The sequence below is a fragment of the Pempheris klunzingeri genome, chromosome 23 (genome assembly GCF_042242105.1).
Source record: "Pempheris klunzingeri isolate RE-2024b chromosome 23, fPemKlu1.hap1, whole genome shotgun sequence".
In the NCBI taxonomy this organism is placed as follows: Eukaryota; Metazoa; Chordata; class Actinopteri; order Acropomatiformes; family Pempheridae; genus Pempheris; species Pempheris klunzingeri.
Window position 1 is genome coordinate 5,894,779 of NC_092034.1, and position 25,410 is coordinate 5,920,188.

General features: G+C 41.5%; 1 protein-coding gene across 1 annotated transcript; it reads right to left on the reverse strand.

The window, feature by feature from the left end:
- Nucleotides 1-965: 965 nt before the first annotated feature.
- On the reverse strand, nucleotides 966-24,525 carry vax2 (ventral anterior homeobox 2). The gene is made up of 3 exons (XM_070855088.1): nucleotides 24,291-24,525; nucleotides 19,375-19,562; nucleotides 966-1,463 (listed from the first exon to the last, which is right to left on the reverse strand). The coding sequence occupies exons 1-3, from the start codon at nucleotides 24,523-24,525 to the stop codon at nucleotides 966-968; spliced, it is 921 nt and encodes a 306-aa protein (XP_070711189.1).
- Between the last annotated feature and the right edge of the window lie 885 nt (nucleotides 24,526-25,410).

Here is a 25,410-nt window from a genome sequence, read left to right on the forward strand (position 1 = left end):
GGCTTAGTGTGATGTCTGTGGAACAAAGACTGAAAAATAAATCAGGGCTCAAAGGTTGTTTCTCTGTTTGACCTTGACTTGTTTCAGTGATTGGAGGACACAAGTGTGGCACCTCCAAAGCTTAATCCATAAATGCTTTGGCAGAGTCTAACCATCTAGCCAGCTTTCTCACACATCTACTCTTCTTTCTTCTCGTGTTCTTTTATATTAAACTATTGGATCTAGATATGTAATTTTTGCACCGTTTGTCCAGATCCTACCACATATTATTTCATACACAAATACAAACAAATAAAGAATTTACAAAACCTACAGCTGGACACCAAACAGACTGATATTAAAATGCTACGATTCTTTTTTTTTTTTCAGTGTTTCTTCCATATTGTGATAGCACATTAACTAAAATCAAACATGGCCACTTGTACAGGAATATGTACTGAAATGTGTACAAACTGCTCTCTTTGAAATACCACGCTTCTCGTTCAGACACCGATTCGGTCTGAACTATCCATGTCAAGTATTTTTTTTTTTCCTGAACAATAAATGAAGACCTGTATAGAGAGAAAACCACACACACAAACTCACTGGACAAAAAGTGAAGAGTCACTTAAAACCACTGCGAAGAGATCTGTCTGTCAGGGTTCACGCAACATACGCACACGGCATTTTTGCAAAAATTCACAAGTTTTTTTGTTTTTTTTTTAATGTGGGAGAGTCTCCCTCACATCATGTCCTTTTCACCATTTTGTGTCAGTGTGCCCAACAGTGCTGTGGCACAAAATGGTGCCGCAAGGAAAGCAACCTGGTCTCCTCTTTTTTCTCATTTCTCCTGGTCCAGGGTGCTTTGTTTTTCCTGTCTGCTGCCGCTCAAGTGTCAAACAGCCGGCGGGGTGAACGACTGAGGAGAAAAGCTCTTACAAAGACAAGTCCCAGCCCCCTGGTGTCCTAAAAGAGGGACACTTTACTTAAGAAACTGTCTTCTTCCCTCCCAGATCTGCCTCCTTCCTGTCCAGCCGCATGTACGGCTCAAAAGCTGAAGAACCACAGCCGTAGGCGGATGTCAGTTCATGGTGAGCGCCCCCCAGCAGCGGCATGGAGAAGCAGAGGGAGTGTGGTGGTGGGACGCCCAGGCGTGGTGAGGGTGGGGTGCCACCCAGCGAGGGCAGCGACAGCCCGAAAGTCCCTCCCGTTAAAGAGCTAGGAGGAGTGTTGCTGCTGATCCGCGGAGAGGTGGAGGAGCCTCCGCCCGGGCTGCTCAGCAGGGAGCCATTCGCCGGATGTGGCGGAGGCCCCAGGAGGGAGTTAGGTGGCGGGGCAGGGCCCGATAGGAGTCGGCCCTGCTCCAGGAGGCGCAAGATGTTGCAGGTGGCCAACGACTCATTTGAGGAGGAGGAGCGTTTGTCTGAATCCTTGGTGGTGTCCTTCTTCTGCTTGGTCCGGCGGTTTTGGAACCACACCTTGACCTGCAGAGATAGAACCAGCATGGTCGCAAACACGTTAAAATCAGTGAAAGCAGAAAAGAAAAGGCCAGAAAACATCACAATCATAGCTTTATGTTCTTTATGTCATAAAAAAAACATCAAAATTCTTAGATTTTATGCCAGTTTGGTACATTTTAAGGTTATTTCTATGTTTATTTTGCACAAAGCTTCTTCTGCACAAAGTGTTTCATAACTCATGAACCATCCAAACTGTTTTCCTCTTCAGTGCCTGAGGTTTCAACAAGCTGTAACACCAACTCATCCTGACATCCTACATCTTCTTAACGTGCCCAAAAGATGAACACTTGTGTGACTGACTTCTTTGTGACCTCTGCATGATGCATATCTGCACTGTAGCATGATCTGTGTGCCCACAGTTGCGAGCGGTGAGAGCACGCAACACCTTTGCGGTAAACCAGTCATACACGCATAAATCCGTGCAGAACAAGCGGAGATGCTGTAATCCCCTGGTACCAGCCATTGGATCAACTCTGTTGTTTTTCTCTGCACATTTGATCATGGTTGGTCCCATGCACTTTGCTTCCTCTCACACTTCACGGCTCTAACAAGCTAGAATTGCACATATGGGGATGGGTAGTGATATCAGAGCTATAAAGCAAAGTGGCAATATCAGCTCAGTCACAACAGAACCACAGTATGTGTGCAAAAATCTAAATACATCCTCACAATATATTTATATATATATGAATATATATATATATCCATGGAGCTGATTTGACAAAGTATGCAAATGTATCACAAATCAAGCAGTTTGCACAGATTTTGCTGGTTCTAGAGGAAAAAGAAAGTGAAAAACCTGGAATTTCAGAAACAAAAAACTCATAATCGCCATCGACATCTGCACCACCGTCTCCTGTCACGGCAGCAAACTTAGAGTTTCACAACATGAGCCATCACGCCACCCGCAGCAGGCTGGGAGAAGCTCGGTGAACTCTGCTTGTCCTTGTCCGACATGTTTAATTTATGAAGTGCAGCGTAGATTTAATGTATAGCGTGTGGAAAAGTTGGGGCTGGGTGCGAAGTTGATTTGAGGGCAAGGTGGGGTCACAGGAGATCGTTGCACGGAGAGCCACCGCTGAGAGGAATCACACACATGAAAAATGTATACGATCCTGACCGAGTTTCACGGTGCAGCGTGTCTTACTACAGACTCATAGTGTCCCCCACGCTGTGGCATGCAGGGGGGTGGATGGTAATTTACCGTTTTTCATTTCAAATTGCATGTTGGTACTGTCTTGTTTTGATACACAGTTCACATTTGATGATAACGATGAAAAATGCAGTAAAGTCACTCAAAAAAGACACAAATTTGGGAATTGTTGAAGTAAGGAAGTAAAGTTTGACGTAAAGTTAATGCACATCTAAAGACATGTCTATTGTTATTCCTCAGAAGTTCAGGCTCCCTCCCCATAGATGGTTTTGAAAAGTGAGAGAAAACTTGAAAAGTTGAATTATGACATTTTTGACACTTTGACCTATTCTTCCACATTCCTGAAGCTGTGGTGATTCTTGGGATTTGTGACAAAGAGCATAAATCATCACAGTCCAAGGTTAACTTTGAAGCACAGTACAGATACAGAGGCTATTGTGTGAGCACACAAAGTCTAGAGCCGAATTATTTTTTCTGGATTAAATCATTGTAAGATCTAGAGGGGAAAAAGTTAGTACACGTAATTGTGTTCAATATTTCCATATTTACAACAGTGCTGAGACTAATGCTGTGTTTGCTAATCTGCAGATTATTTTGTCAATTATTTAGTCAGAACATTGTGAACATCACAAGCCCAACGTAATGTCTTCAAAATCCAATTCACAAAGATTTAAAATAGAGAGCAGCCACGCACCGGGTAGCTGGAACTTGTGAATATTTGGTAATTAAAGTGTGGCGACCACTGTTTGTTCCAGTTGAGTTTGTATTATTAAATCCTGCCTTTTAATCTGTGAGTGAAGACAGCAAATGAGCCAAACTCTAAAAGATTTAAGACAAAAAGCACAAAACACACATTTGTTTCAGAAGAAATCAGCAACAAGCATGTTTATGTCTCCTTATTTTCCCACTCATCCTCAACTCCCCACTGTGTCAGAGTACCCAGCACTACATTGAAAGTTATTTAAACACACGATAGACCTTCGATCAGCCTCTTCACGACTTTTCGTAGAAATCCAGTAATCTAATCCCTGATAAATGGGGATTGGCAACAGACGACTTAAAAGGGAAACTCCTGCAACAGCAGAAATGCATGAGCCTGTCAAGGGTCTGGGGCTTAATTTAATAAAACGTTTCATAACCATTTGTTGATTGCACAACAGCCAGATGACACACGTAAACAAACAAGCGATGTATAAAGCCTAGATGGAGGTGCAACGCAAACACAGCAGGACCATGTACGCACACACACATTCACAGAGGTCCCGTGAAGTGAACACACAACACACACACACACACACACACGCACACACACTTGCAGTGAGCGAGCCACGCACATGACTCCACAGCTATGTCAAGGTGGACCTTCGGTGTTGAGATCCCAGTTGTCGTGTGGGTCTAAAACAATGATTTGGGGTAAATATCAGATGGATTTTAAGGTCTCACATAACATCTGAACTTCTATTTAGTCTCAACTTAACTTCAAAGGATCCACCAACACACTCAGGCTGCTCTTCATTATAGACAGGTGCAACTAAATGTCAACCTCTAGGGAAAAGAACCCAATAGTTTGGTATTTATCTGATTACTTCCTGTGTTGCCCACCTCTCTCGTTGCCCCACACTGATATAACACTACCTGCTACTCTAATGTGACTTTTTTGGTCTCTCTGTAGGTTTCCAGCAACAAAAAAAACACATGAATTGTGCTGCAGCAGCTGTTCAGAGGAAACTTTTAGAAGCTTTACCCTGCGTTCACGCACTGCAGGTGAAAGTGTTAAAATTTAATTTGACTTTCATGCCCGTAGAGTTGCGCTTTCTTTGGCGCTGTTAAAGAAATTGGTCAAAGTGGCTCGGGTGAAGACTGCGATGAGACAACAGACTAACTATCCGTGTGTTTGATGGAGTAAGGACTCTCTCTGTGGACACTTCTCAATGGGCATGTCAATTTAGAAATGCCCCCATTTTAACCACTCTTGACAAAGTGTCAAGACCCAACCAGCCAATCACATCTAAAAGTCAGGCAAAGCCAATTATTGGAATATCAGACTCCCACTGAACTACTTATTATGATCTGACCGGCATCATTGAAGTTTCATCTGGAATTAGACTCAAACGAAAAGTGAGACTCAAGTTTAAGAATTTAACTTTTCTTTATTTGACGGTTAAGATGAGTTTACTTCTTGGCAACGACACTGCCAGTCAATACAATACAGTCAATGACAACTGTTTCTTACTTCCAATGGCAAGGTCTTTAAGGCGGCTATACAAACAATGTGAAAACAACGTGACATTGCAAAAGGTGTCGTGTGGAGTGAACCTTCAGAGAAATATTACCTGAAACTGCAGCTCCTCTATGTTGAGGTTTAGCTCATTGTTTAGCTGTCTGGTCGACAGCTAAACAATATCGTTCCCCTCCCTTCTAGATCTTACAAATAAATGTACTATTTTGCTTCACCGCTCTCATAGCGTCGTTTTCGGCTGCAGGACGCACCTGTTTTCAGTGAAAAATCTCTAACATCCGACTGTACACAACCTGCTCTGCACCAAAGAGCAGACAGACGCAGTTAGCTACCTGGTGATCAAAGTGGAACATTTAGCAGCAAATATTATATAATGTTTCCAGAGGACACACACATCATCAGCAGTTCACATTCTCTATAGAACTTTTCCAAATCTGCCCAGTGAATCTTCTTCTATATTCTACTCTGTAGCGTGATGCCACAGCACCTTCGTGCAGTTGGCACCAGTTTGCCGATAATCCTCTAAAACAGAGCCAGAGTGACAAGGAGCTCACCCAATTGGGTGGCATAAGTTATAAGCCAAGCAGAGCTGCTGTTTGTGTGGAGGTAATCAAGTCGGCTGGAGTTAACTACAGTATCATTGGACTTCTTGTTGGACAGGCTCAACAAGCAGCTGGGGCAAGTGAGATCATAGTTTCAGCTACTGACCACGACACAAATAATGGGATCGGAGCGGATCCCACAGCTCAGAGAGGAATACTGACGCCAGCAAGTCTTATATACCAAAAGAGACGCAGAGGGAGGGATAGTGGAGATAGAGATAAGAGGGGGAGACGGTGGAAGGGAGGGAGAGATGACAGGAGGGTCGGACAAACAGTACGCATGATCTCTGTGTAGCCGTTTCTCCTTTCCCTCGGTTGATATTAAGTTAGATCACGCACTGCCTCTCCAAGGACTCTCTCTGTGTTTTACTCATGTGCCACGGCCAGCCTAACACCCACATCCCATAAAAAGCTTTCACTAAAGATAAAACGCCCAACCAATCCCTCGCCTTTATCCCCATGCTGTGGGTGTGGCTCAGTCTCCTGTTCACATTGCAGTCCTCCGATCCATTGCTGGGAAAATAGGGGGGAAAAAAGCTTGCTGGTGTTTTACAGGGATTTTATTAGAGGGGGGAAATGATGAGGAGAGAAGAAAGCAAAGCTGCCTTTGGTACATCTACACTATTGGATGTAAATCCTTTTTAATGGGATCCAGGGTTCAGCGCTCGGGCAGAGATTACCAAGGGAGATCTGAATCTGGCGTGACCTGCATTTGCCCCAGCCTTGCCCTCTGCACACCGCCCTGCTGCACTCTGGCCTGCCAGGGTGAGGCCGGGGCATGTGGAGAGCCCGGGTGAGGAGGTTAGGACTGAGGTAAGGGTGGTAGAAGAGAGGATGTGACAAAAATAGGACAAAAGGAAGACAAATTAAAACATATTCACCTTATTAACTAATATCCATGTCATAGGGTTTTAGGCCAAACACCCATTAGATCGTTACAGTGGAAGACAGGCGATAGATTTGATGTCAATTTAATGATGAAGATCTCAGGAAATGACTGGTGTTATTCTAAATTTATCTTGCTGTCAATCAAACCCCTGAAAACACTCAAACCAATCATGTGTTAGCTTGTCTCTTAATAGTTTAGAAATAGTCGTATACATTTGGTTTCTTTTTTTTTTTTAAGAAAAATGCTCAGTTTTTTTCTTAAAATAGCTGGGCACTGTAGTTTTCAGCAATCGCTACTCGAACAGGAGGAAATAGCACATTTGTTTGCGGATCAATACACATCAGCAGCAGGACTGTGTACGTGGGATTCACTCAGAATAACCTCCAGAGCCTATGTTTAATTTTAATGTAGTACGTTTTTGAACGACTGAGCTTAGAGGTACAGAGAAATAAGACGTATCACGTTTTGGCTACACAATAATATTTGTGAGTTTAATGAGTTTTTTTGACAATGAGAAAAACGTCGAATATCACCTGCCTTTTAATCTAAGACAGCTGCTGTTTCAGTTCATTAATATATTAAAATTTACTGTGATAGCTAATGCCTTGATAATTGTCAACTTTTTATGATTTACAAAGCAGCAGGAGGGTGAGTGAGACTATGAGTGGATGACTTTCTCCTTTTCTTTTCCATTTTTTTTCACTGGTCTGCAAAACTAAGAAATTGTGTTAATAATTTGCATAATGTGGGGATTACTGGTTTAAAGAAGATGGGAAATGCATTAAAGGCAATTTACATGTACAAGAGTATATCAAAAAATGGCAACAAAATGTCCAGGCTCAATGCAAATCATGTTTTAGCTCCTACACTGGAGCAATTTCCAGGTCAGCTGCCACATTTTTAAAAATTACCTTATTAATTATTGACTGATATTCTTGAAAAACTTCATTCTGTTTTTATTCTATGTCTTTGACTATTGAGAGTAATCCTTTCTATTTTATAATATTGTATCTTTTAAGCACTTTGTAACTGTGCTGTCTATAGAAACAACATTCAGGCTACTTAATTATCATCTGATAATTACAGGTGACAGCAAAAGTGCGTGTATATATTAATATGTCTATTGATGTGGGAAAAAACATTTAAAACATTAACAATTAAACAATTTAACAATTAACTTACTGAATAGAAACGCAATACAAATAAAACTATGACAGATTTTTCAAAAACCTCACACTTACGCACCTACTATCAAATGAGACAGTTTCATCCTGTTTACTTTGTATTTACATAGAAGTCCCTCCCTGTGTGTGTCCCTGTATCCCTCCCCATTATTGTGGGTATACGTCATATTAAAGAAATATTTAACTCCTGGAAAGATGGTCATAAAACTGGGCTGTCCATGCAGTAGAAAGGCACAAATATTTCTAAAATTGGTGCTACATGACCAGAGAAAGCAGAAAAAGGGGCTGTATTATTCCCTTTTGCCCAAACTATAGAAAACCTACAATAACCAGAATGCACTGCGGCGCCATCTTCACCGTCTGGCTCTCGATTGTGGCAGCCTCTTTCTCCTCCACACTGTATTCTAGATCATACAAGGAGCCCCGAAGATCTGATTCCAGCATTAAACCATTGAAATAATTTTCCCACGGCAGGAATATAAAATATTTGGAAATACAATCTGTAGTTCGAACAACCACAGCGCCGGCGGACTGTGGGTGCAGATAATTTTCCCTTTAAGGAAGCACAGAGGATGAAGAGGGCGAGAGGTGAGACATCACTGGACGGAGGGAAACGAGACGCATTGCAGGGGATGGGAATGAAATGATGGGGGTAAACGTAGACAGGGCAGGGTAATTTCAAGGTCAGGGGGAGATGATCAGAAAAGCATGCATGAATACACAGGCCAGTCGGGCAGAGGTCAGCCAATCAGAGGCCTGTGCTGTGAATCCAGACAGCTGCGAACAAAGCAGTAGGCAAACTGGGCTAGAGGTAGAAAGGTTAAGCCAGATCAAGGCCCAGTGTACAGATCAACTGGTCATCCATGTGTCTGTCCAATAAATAAACTAAGCTCCTACATGCCACTGAGATATATGTACAGTGTATTTATATTTATATGATATTTATATATATTTATATGATGATTATGTAACTTTTGTTCTAAATTGTGTATTTATCACTTTAATTTTCTGCTTTGTTGACCTAAGCTACAACAATGGAAAGCCTTCACTGCAACATCCAAGAGATGCCCCACGCTCTCCTGCCCAGATTTATAATGCCGATAATGCATTATGGGTGAAGTGCAGGATTGTGACGTTAAAGTCTTTAAGAAGGACGCTTAGTGACTGTCTTTCACACTTTCAATGACCCCTCCAGCAGCTCTTTGCTCTCGCTGTGACCCTGTTCAGACCCCCTGATCCCAGGCATGTGATGAGCCGCAGCACACAATGAAAACTCTTTTCCATGAAGGTTGTACCAGGCGGACCAGCGGCCATTGAAGTGTACGTAACACACCAGCGGATACTCAACTGTATGTAGTGTAATGAACCGATGGCACCCAGTGTGTGACGGACCAGTGGGCGCCATTATTGAAGAAACGGACAAGTAAGAAGAAAATGGGCTGAAACGACTTACTCAACTGTGTGTGATGGATCAACACATCAGTCTTTGTATTATAATAATGATACCACCTTGACAATTATTGACAATTAAAATGATTGCCTGTTAGAATGAAAGCTGGCTTCTTAAACCAAACTCACTCTCAGGGTAGAACGGCCATTTGACGGACCAGTGACTCAAGAAAAAGTGACAAAAAGATGTTTGGAAATAAGTAAAAAATTATTTATTATCATTCATTTATGCAAAGTTAATTTCCATCTGAGGCCCCTCAGCAAGTCACGATTAAAATGAACGTGGCAGGACAAACTAGTCATCTAACATTTGTTCAACTTTGTTAAAAAGCATATATTAAAACGATCTTTTTCAGCCCGTTAAATAAACAAATATTTGAGCGATGTAGGAAACTATTCAAAGAATAGGTTACTTTTAGTTCATCTTTAACATTTCCTGAGTTGTTTAACTACATAAAAGCTTCCCTCAGGTTGGCTGATGAGTGTCTCAATATGAAGGGAGACCTCCTCTTTGGAGTAGTTTACGTCCCCCTCGAGAAACGCCTCGTCGCTTATATTCCCAACCAATGTTTTTGCTCTTTTGTTCAGTTATTTCTAGTTTGCTAACTCTACTCTACGTATTTTGGTTAGAATTATGTGGTTTTGATTATTTGTACTTTTACAGTGAAGATTATGGGACTTGTTTGAAAGAATAACTCAGTTTCAGTATTTCTCCACCCGAATTGTATCTCTAACACTGTGAGCTCTATTTTATCGTCATGTAGGGCGCAAGAATGTCAAAAATGTGAATTCATTAATTTTTTTTTGAATAATTGGAACGTCAGTATTTCTAAAATTCTGGTTACAGTCCAACAGAAATCTCTACTTATATCTGACGGCAACAATAAAAACAACCTGCATGGATGTTAGGCCCTTTGTAGGTTATAAAAAACCAAAAACAAATCAAGGCACATATGCTGGCATAAATACAAAATTCTAACTAGTAATAAAGAGTTGTATCATCTTACTAAAGGGGATCTACATTGGTACCATCCCTCCTTCCAGAGAGACTTCTCCTGCTGGAAAATGGCTCCTGATAAAAAGGTACTGAAACTTTACAAACTGACCAAAATATTCAGCTTTTCTTAAATCCATGTTGACACCATCACACAAAAGCACAGCGTAGCGTGTCTGTGTCAGTTTTATGTGGGATTTAACAGCCTCCTTCCACAAACACATCCAGCTCTGATGCCAGCAGCTCCTGCAGAGCATCCAGGCATGTATCCTCCTCCTCCTCTTCTTTCTGCCTGCATCTTCTTACACTGCACCCGCCGCCATCACATTTTACCTGACCCTTAAACCTCGAAACCCACCAGCCCCGCCCCGCCCCGCCGCCTAACCTTGCCCGAATAAACCCGATCTGGTCCTCCATCACTGCAGCACATGTCCAGCCAGGTTCAGCCAGGGGTTAACCCCGTCTTACAGAATCGCTGGTAGATATGGCTGCCTAATCCTCCTCAGCGCAAAAGCACTTGGGACTGTTATGAGGCCCACCCCTTCTCTCTCCCGTCAGCCCTCCCTCTCTCCCTCCCTCCTGTCCTCAATCCACGAACCGCTCTCTCTCTCGCCATCCCTCGCCAGGGTGAACCCCACCAGGTTCAGATAACAGCCTTCACCTCCTCCCTTCACACACTGTAATGCTGCACTCATTCGTCCAAAGAACTCAGCAGGGGTTTGAATGCGGTCCATGACTTTTCTTGCATGTCACCCCGCAGTCACTCGAATCACCTTCGGCATTATGCTTTTCTTTTCTGGTAGGAATCATATTTGATTTTGTTGTCACAGCTGGCAAAAGAAAGACAGAGAGGTCTTAAGACCAGGCACAATTCAACTGTCCTATTTTGGATTTTCTAATGCATACCATTGTTTTATCCTTATATTTTATGTCTATACACATGAAATCTATTTCGTGTGTGGTCACTCTAAAGAGGCGCTCCATCCTCTTCTGCTCCTACTAATGTTCTTTTTTTTCCCCCCTTAAAAAAGGGATTTTCTGGGCGAGGATCTGAGGAAGACGAGGGTCTAAGGATAGAGGGTGTCGTCTTCTACAGAGAGTGTAACACACTTTGAGACAAATTTGTAATTTATGATTTTAACAGAAGACGAAAATAATTCTTACATTTACTCAAGACCCGTACTAACGTATGTATTTGAAAAAAAAAAGCAAGAATCAGCTATTTCTATTTCTTGCTATTTTATTTTTTTTACATTTAATTTTTTTTTTTTTTACATAGAACTTCACTAGATTTATCTGAAAATGTTGCATGTGAAATATACTGTAGTTGGTTAAACTAAGTCAAAAGGCCAGTGATGTACTATAGGAATAAATTAGGCAAATGTCCTTCAGCTATAAAGAGTTTTTTTTTTTACTGGCAAACCAATTACGTAAAAAAAAAAAAAACAGCTTCTCCTGCTTCTTTTGCTCCGATAAAAGAAAAAAAAATAGACCACCATCTAAATAAAGAGAATATCAAATACTACCGAATAGTGTATAAAGAGTTACCCTCTATTCATTGGTGAATACGCTGAACATGTTTCATTCACAGCCACATAACCTTAATTATGTCAGAGACATGCAGAGTAAAAAAGTGCTGCTGTGGGTCAGTATCTCATTTATGTCTGATAATAATAATAATAGTAAATATATTGTATTATAGCTTTAGAATAGAAGAATAGTGAAATAATATTTTCTAAACCTTTTTTAAGATGTTCTATAATAATATTTTGATTTATTATGACTTAAGAATTGGACATTTCTATAGGCGAAGGTGTCGTTTTCCATGTGCTTTAGATACCTGGCGGCTTTATACTCTATAAAATGAGACATCTGACACACAGCTGAGTGTGTGAATGTGAGGAGAGGATGTTTTGAAAGGCGCCTAATGGCGAAAAAAATTGAATGCAAAGAAAGTCAGCAAAAATTGATTCACCTCAACCACAAAGTCCATGCAAAGTGGCTGCAAGGACAAGCTTTGCCTGGAGACCTGAGGTCAGACTTGAGGCACATAGAGTGTGTATGTGTGTTTGCCCGTGATTGTGTGTGAATACCTCTTGTGTCCAATTTTGCTGATTTCCCTGTTTTCACATCAGTTGAAGGATTTCATGATCCTCCATATGTTTGGAAAATTACACCATCCTTGGCTTCACACACACACTTCGCTCTGCCAGAAGCCGCTGAAACAAGTCAATTCAATCTGAGAGAGTGATTAAGGACAAAGGCAAATACGATTTCATTGCTGTTATGTTCTTCTGATTATCTAATCAACTGATTAGATAATCAGAGCCTTGCTGGTTCCTTCCTGACCATCAGCATGTCGGGCAAAAGTTCCCTTTCTGAAGACGCTGCTCTCGCTTTAGGTCACCGCAGAGTAAAGAGGAAAGAGCTTGTTTCTTCACAACACGAAGCCCAAACATTTTAACAGAAAGCACAAAGGCAGCAAGTGTCTGTCTGTCTGTCTGTCTGTCTGTCTGTCTGCGCCCCTTCCTATCTCTTTCTCTATTCTGAGTGTTTGGACAATCCCTGTACTGTGTGGCCGCCTCCCTCCCACATCTGCACAGCTATACGTCATGGTGGGTCCTCTACGCCGCAGACAAGTGGCCAGACACCGTCTGTCTGGGCCGTCATGGAGAACAATACACACAACGAGGACATTCACTGTACGTAGACACATAAACACAACTTGTCATCTTGTCTCCTCTCGCCTCAGAGGCCTGCAGAGGAAAACACAGATAGATGTATAATCAGGACGCAGTGCAGGGTGCATTTAGCCAAAATGGCCTTTTCCTACAGTATCAAAATGATTCCCTTTTTAGCTTTTGAAGGGAAAAAAGCTGACTCTTCTCAGTTTTCCCTTCATATCTGTGCAGCAAATTACAACCAAAGTGTCCGTCTGTGTGTGTTTGCCACTGTAACAATGCCGAAACAATTATACTGTCCTCATGTCACATTATATAAATGCTTGCAGATGTTTTTGCACAAGCAGGTGCATCTTCTTGACAGGGAATTCAGATTCACCAGGTTTCATAAGAGGTCATACAGGGGTCACCTAGTTTTTATAGTGCCTGTCTCTCTGGGCTCTTTCAAGACACTAAAAGATGTTTTATGCAACATATTAACAAAAATCTTAGAGGATTTAAAACAGACTAAAAGGTGTGAGCGGACACGGCCTGCTCCAGGGGTGCTGACGTGTGACCAGCACCGACTTCTGACGTCCCCGTGGTAAAGAAAGCCACAAGGCAAGACAGCAACAAGAAGCATCATTTAAAAGTTTTCTCAGCCATCACTAAACTGTGCTTGAGGCTGTTTGGTATCAAAGAACTGGCCGTCCGAGAGGCGAGACGGCGGGCCGAACATGAGAGGAAGTGTGACGCTGATCTCGGAGGACTTGCACACCTGTCAGAGGTCAGCTGTTTCACATCAAGGTGGGCGATGGTCCTAAATCATATCAGGTAACAGGTGCGCCGACTAAAAATGTGTTTTTGGCAGCTTAATCAGTAAAATCCCCTGCAACATCATTCATGTAGTGAATGGCTTAATTACAAAAACTTAATTGTCTTTGCTTGTTGTCAGAATTTGTCCCTGCTGGCCTCCGTAAGCTCTCTTATGTAAGCCAATGAAATCACAGCAACACGTCTAAACTTTCAAATTTCTTCTAAAATGTGTGTGTCTCTATTCTAACTGCCGGTGCATCATTTTGATTTGCTATCTTGCTTTCAGAGGCTGAAACTAACACATCACAAAGAGTTTACTTTGAATGTTGTTCGACAGCAGCGACAGCAGCACCTTCACAGTCTAATTGTGGCTCTCAGCTCAAGTTGGGCTGCTTAGCTTCTCCTCATCCTCCTCTGAAACAGATCTACGACAACCCGAGCGTCCAGCACACGAATAAAAAGGTCAAAACGGAGTGTGAGGAGGTGTTTTCTGTGGTAAAAATGGGGAAAGTTTAAGAGTCCGCTCTGTGTTTTAAATCCCGCCACAGGAGCTCAACGTGAAACGTCAAAGTGACTCAGTCAAACACACACATACTGAACATTAAACTACAAACACAAATGATCTAAATCTAAATGTGGACGCCTGTGAGATTAAATTACCAAACTGTGTTTACATGATTTGCTACACAACCAGAAAAGCACTACAGCTGAAAGAAAGTAGGACTTTTTATGTTTTATAATCGAGCAACTCGATCGTCCCAATTTAAATAAGTGTTAAAATAGAAAGAGAGAAATTTAATCCGCTTCGCAATAAATGTCCCAGAAATAACAAAGAATTTACTCGCATTTTTAAATCCGATATTCTTTTACTCTCTGAAGATGGAATAAGTCACTCTGTAGCCGGAGGTGCAGCAGGTAGCTTTATCGTAGTCATACATTTAAAAAATAGACCACAGTTTTATAAAGGACAATTATGGTGTTTTCACCGCAGAAAATCTTCCATCTCTAAAAACACTTCACCTGTCCTGGTTGTATTTAATTATATTGAAGATTTCTTTGATTTGTAACAGCTAAATATTAAGTGCAATGGGTTTTTTGCATTTTCTTACATCTACCTTAAAGCAGAAATACTTCAAATCCGCTCTCTTTGTGTTCTCAAACAACTTCACAAAAATAGGGGAACAAATGCAAACATTTTCCTACATCTGTACATTATACAGCCAGCTTTACATTAAGGATTAAACATGATTCCATCACTGAGCTTTCTCCCCTTTGCTGCAGGATTAAACCAGTTTAACACGGCCCAGAGACCATTAAATCCATAGCTTCTCCATGGAAGGGCTGCGAACAACAATGGACTGATACAATGGCAGCATATACGTCAGCTGCACTCAACTCAGGAGGACTGTGGGAGAGCTTAAAGTGACCACACAGCATGGTGTCCCAAAATCTCCTGAAGTCAAACTGCCAAACCAGTCGGAACAGACAGGACTCCTGGAGGAATGTGTTAAGTTTTTATCTTTTCATGTAGAAAAAGATAAAAGCTTGTAGAAGGAAGTCTGACATAGTTTTAGTCTGTAGAATTGAGAAAATTTTGAAGAAAACAGGAGAAATTGCCTCTGAACTGTTCATGTAAGAACTCACAGATACACCAACAGAGCCACAAAGATGAAGGTTTGCTCTTTCTCTGTCTTCACTTACAGTAGCTACAAGTATCAAATAGATTTTAAATAAATGATCCTCCTCCACCTGCAGGAAACAACACAACATACCTTCACAATAAGAGCTGAAGGATCCGCCAGAGTCCCCTAAAACCTGTGATCATCCATCAGCAAACTGGATGTAAAGGTAACTGAAAAGAACCAGGGGCTTTCATGTTTTCATCACACACACACACACACACACACACACCACCCCCCCCCTGTGTGTGTTACCCTGTAGCGGGGAGCCACCTGCCGGGATGAAGGAAGAGCTCAGAGTAACGGATTCCTCAGTAACGCGTTACAGCGCTGTGATTACTGAGCGCATAAGGACTTCATGGCTCCTTCTCACGATGCTGCAGCTGCTCAGAGACTAAAATAAGTTTCTAAACGCGCGTTTGGGCTCAAATATCGGAATGAGATTCAACTGGTAATGAAGATCTGAATTAATTCGGCGCATTTCAGACAGATGTAAAGTGGATCTGAAGTTAACTTTGGCTGTTTTTCTTCTTTTTCTGCAGGTGGAACTGAGCTTATTTTGAAATATTTGCGTTTGATCGAGCAGCTCGACCTCTGCGTGCTCCAAATGGATGCGTTTACGAGTTTAGAAGGAAAAAAACAAGAAGGTTAAGACATACAGGCCAATATTTCAACGAGTTACTGATGTTATTAGTGTTTTTGTTCTGAAGCGAGCGATAAGAGCAGCAGCACTGCCTCGGATAGCTCCACCCAGTTTTACGCGCTTTTAATGTGCTGTTATTAAACTTTTCTCTCATATTTACTCTTATTTGTCCTGTTTATTGAACCCCATAGGTCTTAAAGTTAGTTTGCTGGTCAGCCTTTGTCAAGAGAAAAGTTTTGGTCAGTGTTTCAATATGTTTAGAAAACAAAAATCACGCTTATTTAAGACGAACACGCCATAAAACGCGCGTCAAACTGGCCAGAAATACATCTGGAAACCAACATTTAAAAACATAACTCAGATTTTGTGTGTAATCCAAGTTCGTTGCGTCCTGGCGACACATTTTGGAGACATCTAATAATCATATAATAAGAAAATTCTTTCAAGTTTCCATAATCAGAAGATGAAAATCTTTATCTGCAGGGCCTGTTGCTACTTGTGCGTCCGTGTGTGTGTGTGTGTGTGTGTTTTTGTGTGTTTCCAATGTCTGCTGCCTCATTGCGTGATCAGTTTGAATACCTGACCAAACTAATTGGAGTTACACCATGGGTCAATGACCAAATCCCCAAACATTGTTAAAAAACACTTAACGATCCAACCTCCCATAATACTGTAATTAGTATTTATGTTTCAGTCACAGATAAAGAGGCCTGTCACGTTTAGAAAAGTTCATTTTAGAAATACTTGTGATTTAGTCATGTTTTGGTTGCCACTGTATGAACTTATCCAAATGTTTTTTAAGTCAACTTGTTTGTGCTGTTGACTGAAAACAAGTAAAATTATGTCACTTTTAACATAATATGAAGGAATTTGAAAAGAAAATGTTGTTTACGTACTGGGACAAAACAAAAACAGCTGATTTTACGCGTTCACTGACATGAAAAATCTCACAATTTTAGCAGGTTACAAGTTGACATTTCGATTTCTTTTCATGAATATAATCGAAATCAAAGAGAGCGATTTCTGCAAAGACCTCAAGGCTTTTGTGCTCGAAGAAATATCGGGGGGGGAAAACTGGAGTTTCTATGAAAAGACGAAAAAGCTTTTTCCTAGATAGATAGATAGATAGATAGATAGATAGATAGATAGATAGATAGATAGATAGATAGATAGCATGTAGTTTAAAGCCCAGTCTTCCCTCGTAATACCCTCTCAAAAAAAAGTGAGACAAGCCTATAAACGCTCTTTGCTATAATGGAGCTGCTTTTAAAAGCCAGCGGTCTTTAATTTGGACATGCAAATCAAATTACTTCCTGGGAAACCTGTGAAAGCTTTGAGTAGCGCACTGAAAACATCAACAAACACAGTAAGTCACCCGGAAAGCAGACAAACAGCCCAAACAAGTCGCTCAGAGGGACTTTAAACTTCAGGAGCTCCCGTCCTCCTTTTGTGCTCCTGCGCGATTAGCCTTGAATGGCGCGTTTGCTTTAAAATTATGCAAACGCCGCATATAGAAATAAAATGATAAGAAAGAAAAGGCCACTAATGCCAGCTAAAAGCCTTTCGATCAGACGTAAAAGCTGCTTCAATAACACACAGCATTAAGACATTTCAGAGCAATGGTTTTAATATTTCACGCCATTACCGGGGAGACTTTTTGCTATTTACATTTTGTCCTCCCTCGAAGGTCATGCAGTTTTCATTCAGCCAATCCTCTGCGCTCCTGCGTCTCCTCAGCCGCAGCAGCAGGACGCAGAGGCCCTCCCATTAACACCCCTAGTGTCAGCGCTAATGAGGGACACAGTGGCTGCTCTGTGTTCCCAAAAACTGCACACAAACACACACCTCACACCCACCACCCCTACAGTATGCTAGAGAGCGGGCTTTTTGTGCTTATATCAATGTTGGTGTACTCCACAGCCCGACAGAGATGATGCGTAAAAGCTCCTGTTTTTTTTTTTTTAACGCAAGCGCTCAAAAGGCCTCGAAACCCGCAGCCTCCTGGTGATCATGTGCACCAAATCACAGCAACTGCGCTAAATCTAAAGCACGCTCCTTCTTTAAAGTCATCTTATTTGATTTCGTGGATTTATTTTCGAGTTTCCTCTCTTTGTTGTCCACGGACGTATTGACGTACGTGTTGCGTGCTTTAGGGGGAAATGTGGTGACGTAGCGCGCACATGTCCACAGATAGCAAGTGTCTGCAGGCTTCAAATCAGACATGAAACCTTCCAAGAGTTCAGGGACTCTTCATGCGCCCACACTGGGCTAAGTATGAAAACAAAATCACGATAAAATTCCCAAGATTTTTTTGGCAAGAATGGACTCTATTGTGATATAATCCTGCAGTATGTTGACTAAAGTCCATTTCTCGTTAAGATGCTGTTGCTGGAAAACTGCGCGCTTTAGTGGTTTGTGCAGAGATATTCTTTGTATTTGAATTAAAGGCTGAAGTGAAACACTTAAATATCTTTCTATTCAGTGCAGTATTACTGCGTGAGTCTATACTTCCTTAAATGAGACAGAAAATTACTAACTTATATACAGGCTGCCTAGTGTGACGCCCATAATAAACTCGGAGGGGGTGGGCTCGTGGCGCTGCAGGAAGACTTTGAATGAAGCGCGCGGCGTCTGCAGCGTGCAGAGGAGCAGGCAGCAACACTCGATTTTTTACTAACACACAGCTAAAAAGGCTAAAAATGTTTGTACAGATGTTTATTGCTGCGCTGGAAATAAAGATGCGTTTATTTCTGTGTGTTATTTCTAAATTCAGTCCATGAAAAACTTTTCATTTATGAGAATGATGATTATTAATTTGGCTGCAGGCTGAGTGCGTCACGGAGGCGTTGACTCATCCGGGCTAATTTATAGGATGTGTTGTTGAATCCATGTATTGGAAAAGAGTTTAAATTTTTAATGTGAATTTGGATAAAATTCTTTTTTTTTTAAAGAGGTCTGAGTTTTGGACAATAAATCCACGCTAACTACACAAAAGCGTGGCTTTATTTTAGCCATAATAAGACAAACTCATGCAAAACTTACTGGTTTGTGTGAAATGTGGCCTGAACGGGAAATAAAAACAGTGTTTGTCCCTTGCTGCAGCCCGGATTAGGACCCGGATGTGCTCATTTAAGAAGACAGCTGATTGGTGTTTTTGGGGGCGGGGCTACTCAACTTCTCCCCTCTGATTGGCTGAGGAGCCAGTTAAAGGCCTGGCACACACCTGTGACTAAATTATTAGAAATATTATAATAAAATAAAATAAAATGACATGAACTATTATTACAAAAAATTATTTGGCTAATAAATAAGTTACTAATACTTAAAGTACTGTACTGGCATCCAAACCCATAATAATAACTATCATTAAAATATGCTACAAGCTATGCTAACTAGCAATCCGCGGCTAGGCTACTAGCTTAGCTGTTCTGCAAAATAATATTTTGTCATTATTCCTTTAAGATATGAATCAAAATATCCTCAATTATTTGTGTTTTATTCTTACAGCTGCACGTCTCCAACATTTTCGTCCATCATTAGCATGCTCCACACTTCTCCTCCTCTTACCTGTGTTTCGGAGAGATTCAGCTGCCTCGCGAGCTCCGTGCGCTCGCGGCCCACCACGTACTGGCACCGCTGGAACTCGAGCTCGAGCCGGTACAGCTGCTCGGCCGTGAAGGAGGTCCGCGTGCGCTTGGGCCGGTCCAGGTCGAGGCCTTTCGGCAGCACGATCTCCCGGATGGTGCCTTTAGCATCTGTAAGAGAGGGGAAAAAAACCCCAAAGAACAGAAAGTCTCAGAGGGTTTTCCAAACAAAAACAACAAATAACTTTGTGACATAAACATAAACATAACCTAACATACACACAGCAGCAATATAACAATACACACAAACATAAACAGGACATGCACATACTGGATGATATCTGAGACTATTATTATAGACTTAAATCTAAACATTCTGTAGTTTTAGGCTAAAAAACAGACAGGTCCGTCCTCCTTTGATGCTGCGGTGATTCTGTAAACCTACATGGTGCCAAACATATATAATATTCATGAGCTGAGCTATAGGCTAATGGCTTCAGAGGGAGAAAATGGCTGGATGCGCGTCTGCGAGTAGGAGACGCCACACGTGTGTTATTTTTAACACCATAAGATAGTGCTATTAACACGCCTGAGGAAAGGCCCTGCTGCCATTAATATGTACTCTCACAACAGGTGTGTCGAAAATAACAACAAGCAAATTTCCTGTAACTGCGCTTAAATAAGTGGTTGGTGTGACGATGGAAAACTAACGCTGTTTAATCCGAATTGACCAAACTGTAGGACACCAAGTATTTAGGAAAAGGTTACGGTTTGTTGATTAAGATCGACCTCCACAACTCAAACGCGTAAATCACCTTTACACTGCGTGCGTAACGTTAGTCCACGTGACTGTAGACGGCCCACAGGCTGCGTCAGTGTGGCGTATTTAATAATGAAAATCCTGAATCAAAGCCACTGCAGCCATAAGACTTTATTGGGCGTGTTATGATAAATAGACAGCGATAAAAATATACAAGCTGAATTATGTTCAGTTTTGTCCTCATTATAAAACTGCTGAGTGTTTCTGAATGACAGGTGTTTCAAACACACATGGTATAGCTTTATTACTCAGCACGACACTTAATTAACTCCAAAGTCAGAGAATATAATAATGATAATATTAATAATAATAATAATAATAATAATAATAACGTGCTTAAAGTACAAAGTGCTTCACAATAAATAAAAAACAGATAATAAAAGTAAGAAATCTAAAATGTGAGATATTAAACCAGATAAACTTATTTTAAAAGTTCCAACAAACCCCAGCGGTTAAGAAAAGGCCAGTAGACAGAAGTGGGTGTTAGGAAGAGACTTTAAGGAGGATGCTGAGTTTGTGTGCCTGAGGTCTCCATGCAGGGACTTCCACAGCTGAGGGGCCCGAACAGCAAAGGCCCGGTCACCATGTTGTAATAAGGCTGAGCGTCATTATCCATCAGCATCAACATCCACATAGTGTGTGTGTCGGTTCTTGGACAAACTACCACTAGGCTATATTTTGTTTAGGCAAGAGCGCATCAGTGAAGTTATTTTATTTTATTTCTATTCAAGTTGTGAGTTCCACCTTGTTGGCAGCCTGCTTGCTTTTTATTGATCAGAAAAAGGTCCGTTTAGAGGTGTCTCCAAATATTGTCCGCAAAATCAGATATAATTCAAGTATAAGAAGAGTTTAGAGTATAAATAGAACATGTGTCAATGGTAGATTATAGTAAATAAAAATTCTAGAGATGCACCCTGGATAAGAGGGTCAGTTAAAGCTAAACCCTCAGGGTATTCTCTACCTGTAAATAAAAATTAAAGAAAATTAAAAAAAAAATAGACAAAAAAATTGAAATAGTTTTTAAAAAATATTGAATTTTGCTTTAATTCACAAATCTGAGGGTCTTTTTTTAAAAACAGACTGGTGACTCTCAGTAAAACCTTTGTGTTTCTGTCGACTCTGTAGCCGAGATATTTGTTCGTATTTATTAGATTCAATGGAGGCGAAGGCCAGACAAGATCTCCTCTTTGTCCAGGGTTTTGAAGTCATAAAATATGCAATCCAATAAAATATGAAGAGTTCTGAATTAAATATGAAACAAAAGTGATTGAACCGAGCATCCATAGTGTTTCTATAGGAAGGCTACCGGCTACAGCAACCAAAATATTTGGAGTAAAAGCAGAAATAAACTTTTTTTTTTTAGCTATAATAGGCAAATTTGACTTGCTATAAAGGAGCATTCCCCCTTATATTAACGCATGTTAAAGCGTGGCAATGAGGAGGTAAACAAAGCATTTTAGGTAAACAGCAGGTGAATCAGTGCGTAAAATGAAAACTGTGGGCTGTTTCAGCTACAGCAGGTTAATTAAAATAGTTACTGAAACGCATTAAATTCATCAGTTAAATGCGCCCTGATTTATATTAAAGAGTTATTTCAATCCCAACGTTATAAACAGTTATTGTTAAGTGTCTGGTTAGCCTACAGGTCTGAGCTACGTAATGAAACCTGCCTGAGAGGTCTCCATCGTTACGCACGCATAATGACTTTGCGTAATGTGTCGCCAGGCAAGTGAGGTTGTGCGCCAGAAGTGCAGCAAATCCTCCTAATATTTAGACACAAAGTGGCACACATTTGCACATTTTCATGCTGGATGCAGAGCAAAATAGCAGCTCAAACTGCGATAGGAAAGTGGAGGCAGAGGAGGGAAGCAGCGGCTGTGGGCAGACCTGCTGACCTCTCGGTGACCCCGGCCTCTCTGCGGAAAATACGAGCATCCAGACTCAGCTTCAGAAAGAACTCCTGACACTGCAGGCGCCGTCAACTCAGTGCGAACTGTAGCCCACAGTATCTCCACCAAAAACCTGCTCACAGCCCCTGTCCCTCCTCCTCTGATGGACACCATTAACTGATCATTTACCGGGAATATACGAACACATTCCTGCCAGATCTCACAGGAAAAAGAGGCTCATGTGATCACAAGCGGACACGTTTAATCTAAAAATTCTGTTTGACAGACGACAGTAGCTCAGCAGTCTAATAATCAATATAACTATAATAATAAGAATGAGCTAGTCTAAGATACTGGTCGACGCTCTAACGTAGCAGATTGTTGTCGATTTATTTATTTATTTTTCTGCATCCACGTCCGTAATTTCTCTCTCTCGCCGTTTATGCTCGTGTTTCTCCGTTTATTCACCTTTTTTTTTTTTTTTTTTTTTAAATGACTAGCCTGCATCAGTTTTACTGTCCCCACCCTGGACAACCTCCCTCTCCTCTGGCACAGGACACCGCACGACCAAACGTCCAGTAAAGGCTAAAAACAGCTAGCAACCATAACATCCACGTCATTCAGCTAAAAACCGAGAGCTGACAGGCCGACATATTGATCGTGCCTACAGCAAACAGTCACACAACACTGCAAAAAAAAATAAAATAATAATCATTCACAAAAATACCAGTTGCAATTTAATTTGAGCTTTTTCTTTACGGGGTTCTGAATGGAGGGGAGCCGCACAATCTGCTGACCTGTTGTTCTTGAAAATAAAAGATAACTTTACAATGAATTCACTCTCAGAATAAACCCACATAAAGATATATTGTAAATTCAGATTTTTTTATTCCACGCAAGGTTTAAACCAGTCTTTGTCTTTACGTGCTGAAATAATTATTAGTAATGTCCTAAATGCAAATAACCTTAAATAAAACTACATGTGCAAACAGACACATTATGCATCTTTTCTTTATGTTGCTGAGACCAGGTGCTCTTAAAGCTTCTCTGCAAACACATAACATACAATTAACATGAATTAAATACAAATATTTGGGGCTGCTTAGACTTAAAACATGACTCTAAAAGCGCCTATACTCACATGGATTAGAGGACAACAAATGAAAAGTTAATATCTGACTGATTTCATTTATTGACTTTATCTTAATTTTTCACTCAGAGGCCTCCTGCAGGAGGGTGTGGACAGTCTGTTGAATTAAATATTACTCTGATGTTCCTTAACATAACGGAGGCACACAAAGGCAATCAGCCACTGACAAGTAACCCAACACACACACACACACTCACACACACACACAGAGAGGTGCGTGATGTTATTGTTCTATCACCTCCTTTGTTGTTAAAAGCAACAGCCTGGAGGGTGAATTTCACCTGATCGTCCTGAACTGTTTCCCTTTGTTTCTTTCTCAGGTCTAATTTTAAACTCTGAGACACAGAAAATTACATAATTATCCACTGCACGTCTGAGAAAAAAAAAAAAAACACTGACGAATATTCCACAGAAGTCACATTTTGACTCTGAATCAGCTTTTAATTTTTTCAAATGAACAGATGAGTTTGTCACAGCTTGTGCTGAGAGGTTTTATCTCATATTGGCATGTACATTTTATTTTATTTTAATATATTCAGGCGTGGTCTGCTGTTACAGTTGTTTAAGGATCACGGAAGTGAAAGTAGCCTATTGTTGCCACAGCAGCAGCTTCTCTGTAGTCCACCCTGCACCAGAGGTGTTGCACTGTTTGGCCACTTTGTGTAGAAATTAAAATCCTCTCTTAGTTTAGACGCACTTAAAATTGACTGACACCTGCCTTCTTTCAGTCCATGACATTTAATAGCAACATTTTGACATTTCATAATGGGAGAGGCACCCAACAACTCCAAATTTAAGATAATTATTTTTCTTTTATTCTTCTAATTGCTTTGACTGTCAGCCCTGTATTGTGAAGATAATGGTATCTGGGGTGCAACATATTATTATGATAATTATTGTTCTAATTTTCCAATTGGGTAAAATAATAATGACGTAAAAATATCCCCAAATTTCCTGGAAATTTTTCACAGATTCTCAGTCTGACAATTAGTTTTTACGCACAGAATTAATCAGTGTGTGCTTTGTTTTCGCCCACTTACCCCTCACTAATATCCTCCGACAGTAGTCAGGGTCCACTCCCAAAAGTTTGTCGTGTCCGTCTTCGCTGGAGGACGTAGGGGTGGATGCTGACGTCCCCGGGGTGTCGGTGGAGCTCTGAACCGGGGACCGGCTCCCTATCTCGGCGCGGCACTTTGTTTCCATCCGGTCCGGACACAGCGGGTTGGGTCCACAGCGGTGGCTCCCATCGCCCATAGTCGTGGCCTGATCAAACATCTACAAGTAAGTTAGACTCTCTAAGATAATCTCTCCCTCCTGCTGACGCTGCTGCTCACCCTCGTCTTTCTACTTTCTTCTCCTCTTTGCAAGTGTTCTCCAGAGACGAGGAGAGCATGCCCTCCTCTCCCTCCAAAAAGAAAAGTAGATCCAGTTACAAAGGAACCAGGCGGTCCTGCAACGGAACCGGGGTGCGCTTCAGGTGTCGCGGCATGACGCGCGGTCCGGAGTCCAAACCAAGGCAAGACTGGGGGAGAAATGTCGGGATCCTGCTCTAACTACAGCCAGGAGGTGCAGGAGTAATGCATGGTGCAGCCTGGAAGGTACAAGGGGGCAACCAGATCTATGGAGGAGCGGGGAGGTGCCACAAACACGAGCACTCACTGCTCACCCACGTAGAAATAAAGTGAGAGGCGGTGCACAAAAAAAAAAAAAAAAAAACCCACACAGCAGCGGTCACAGTTCACCGTTCACTAGCCAGGGAGGAAAGTTTCTCCCGGTCTGTCCAAAGCAGCAGCCTGTTACTTCAGCCCCGGTCACATCGGCTGCCTCTGCGGATCCTTGAATGAATGATGGTGGTGGTGAGATGGCCACATAAGGGGGTCGGTGGTCTTCTGTTTTTGGAGAGCTGCACAAGAGAAGCTGTCTGTGTTGAAACCCTGCAGGAGGGGACTGTCGGGAAATGGGAAATGGTCACAAATAAAGTCTGGAGCACTCGTGTCAGTTTGTATAATTTGCTTTACAGCTGAAACATCACGTCTGGAGCGGGGCGGCCGAAATGCCCAGCCTACACTAACAGAGGAGAGATGCTGGTGTCTGGATAATATTTGTGGTGACACGGTACACTTTACAGAGGCAGGAACCCCGTACGTCACTTCCTGTCCA

What these genes read in the sequence shown, in the direction of transcription:
- vax2 (XM_070855088.1), bottom strand. Translation starts at nt 24,525, where the DNA reads ATGTTTGATCAGGCCACGACTATGGGCGATGGGAGCCACCGCTGTGGA. An exon ending in TCGGAGGATATTAGTGAGGG is followed by an intron (nt 19,563 to 24,290) that starts GTAAGTGGGCGA and finishes CCTCTCTTACAG; the next exon opens with ATGCTAAAGGCACCATCCGG. An exon ending in TGAATCTCTCCGAAACACAG is followed by an intron (nt 1,464 to 19,374) that starts GTAAGAGGAGGA and finishes CTATCTCTGCAG; the next exon opens with GTCAAGGTGTGGTTCCAAAA.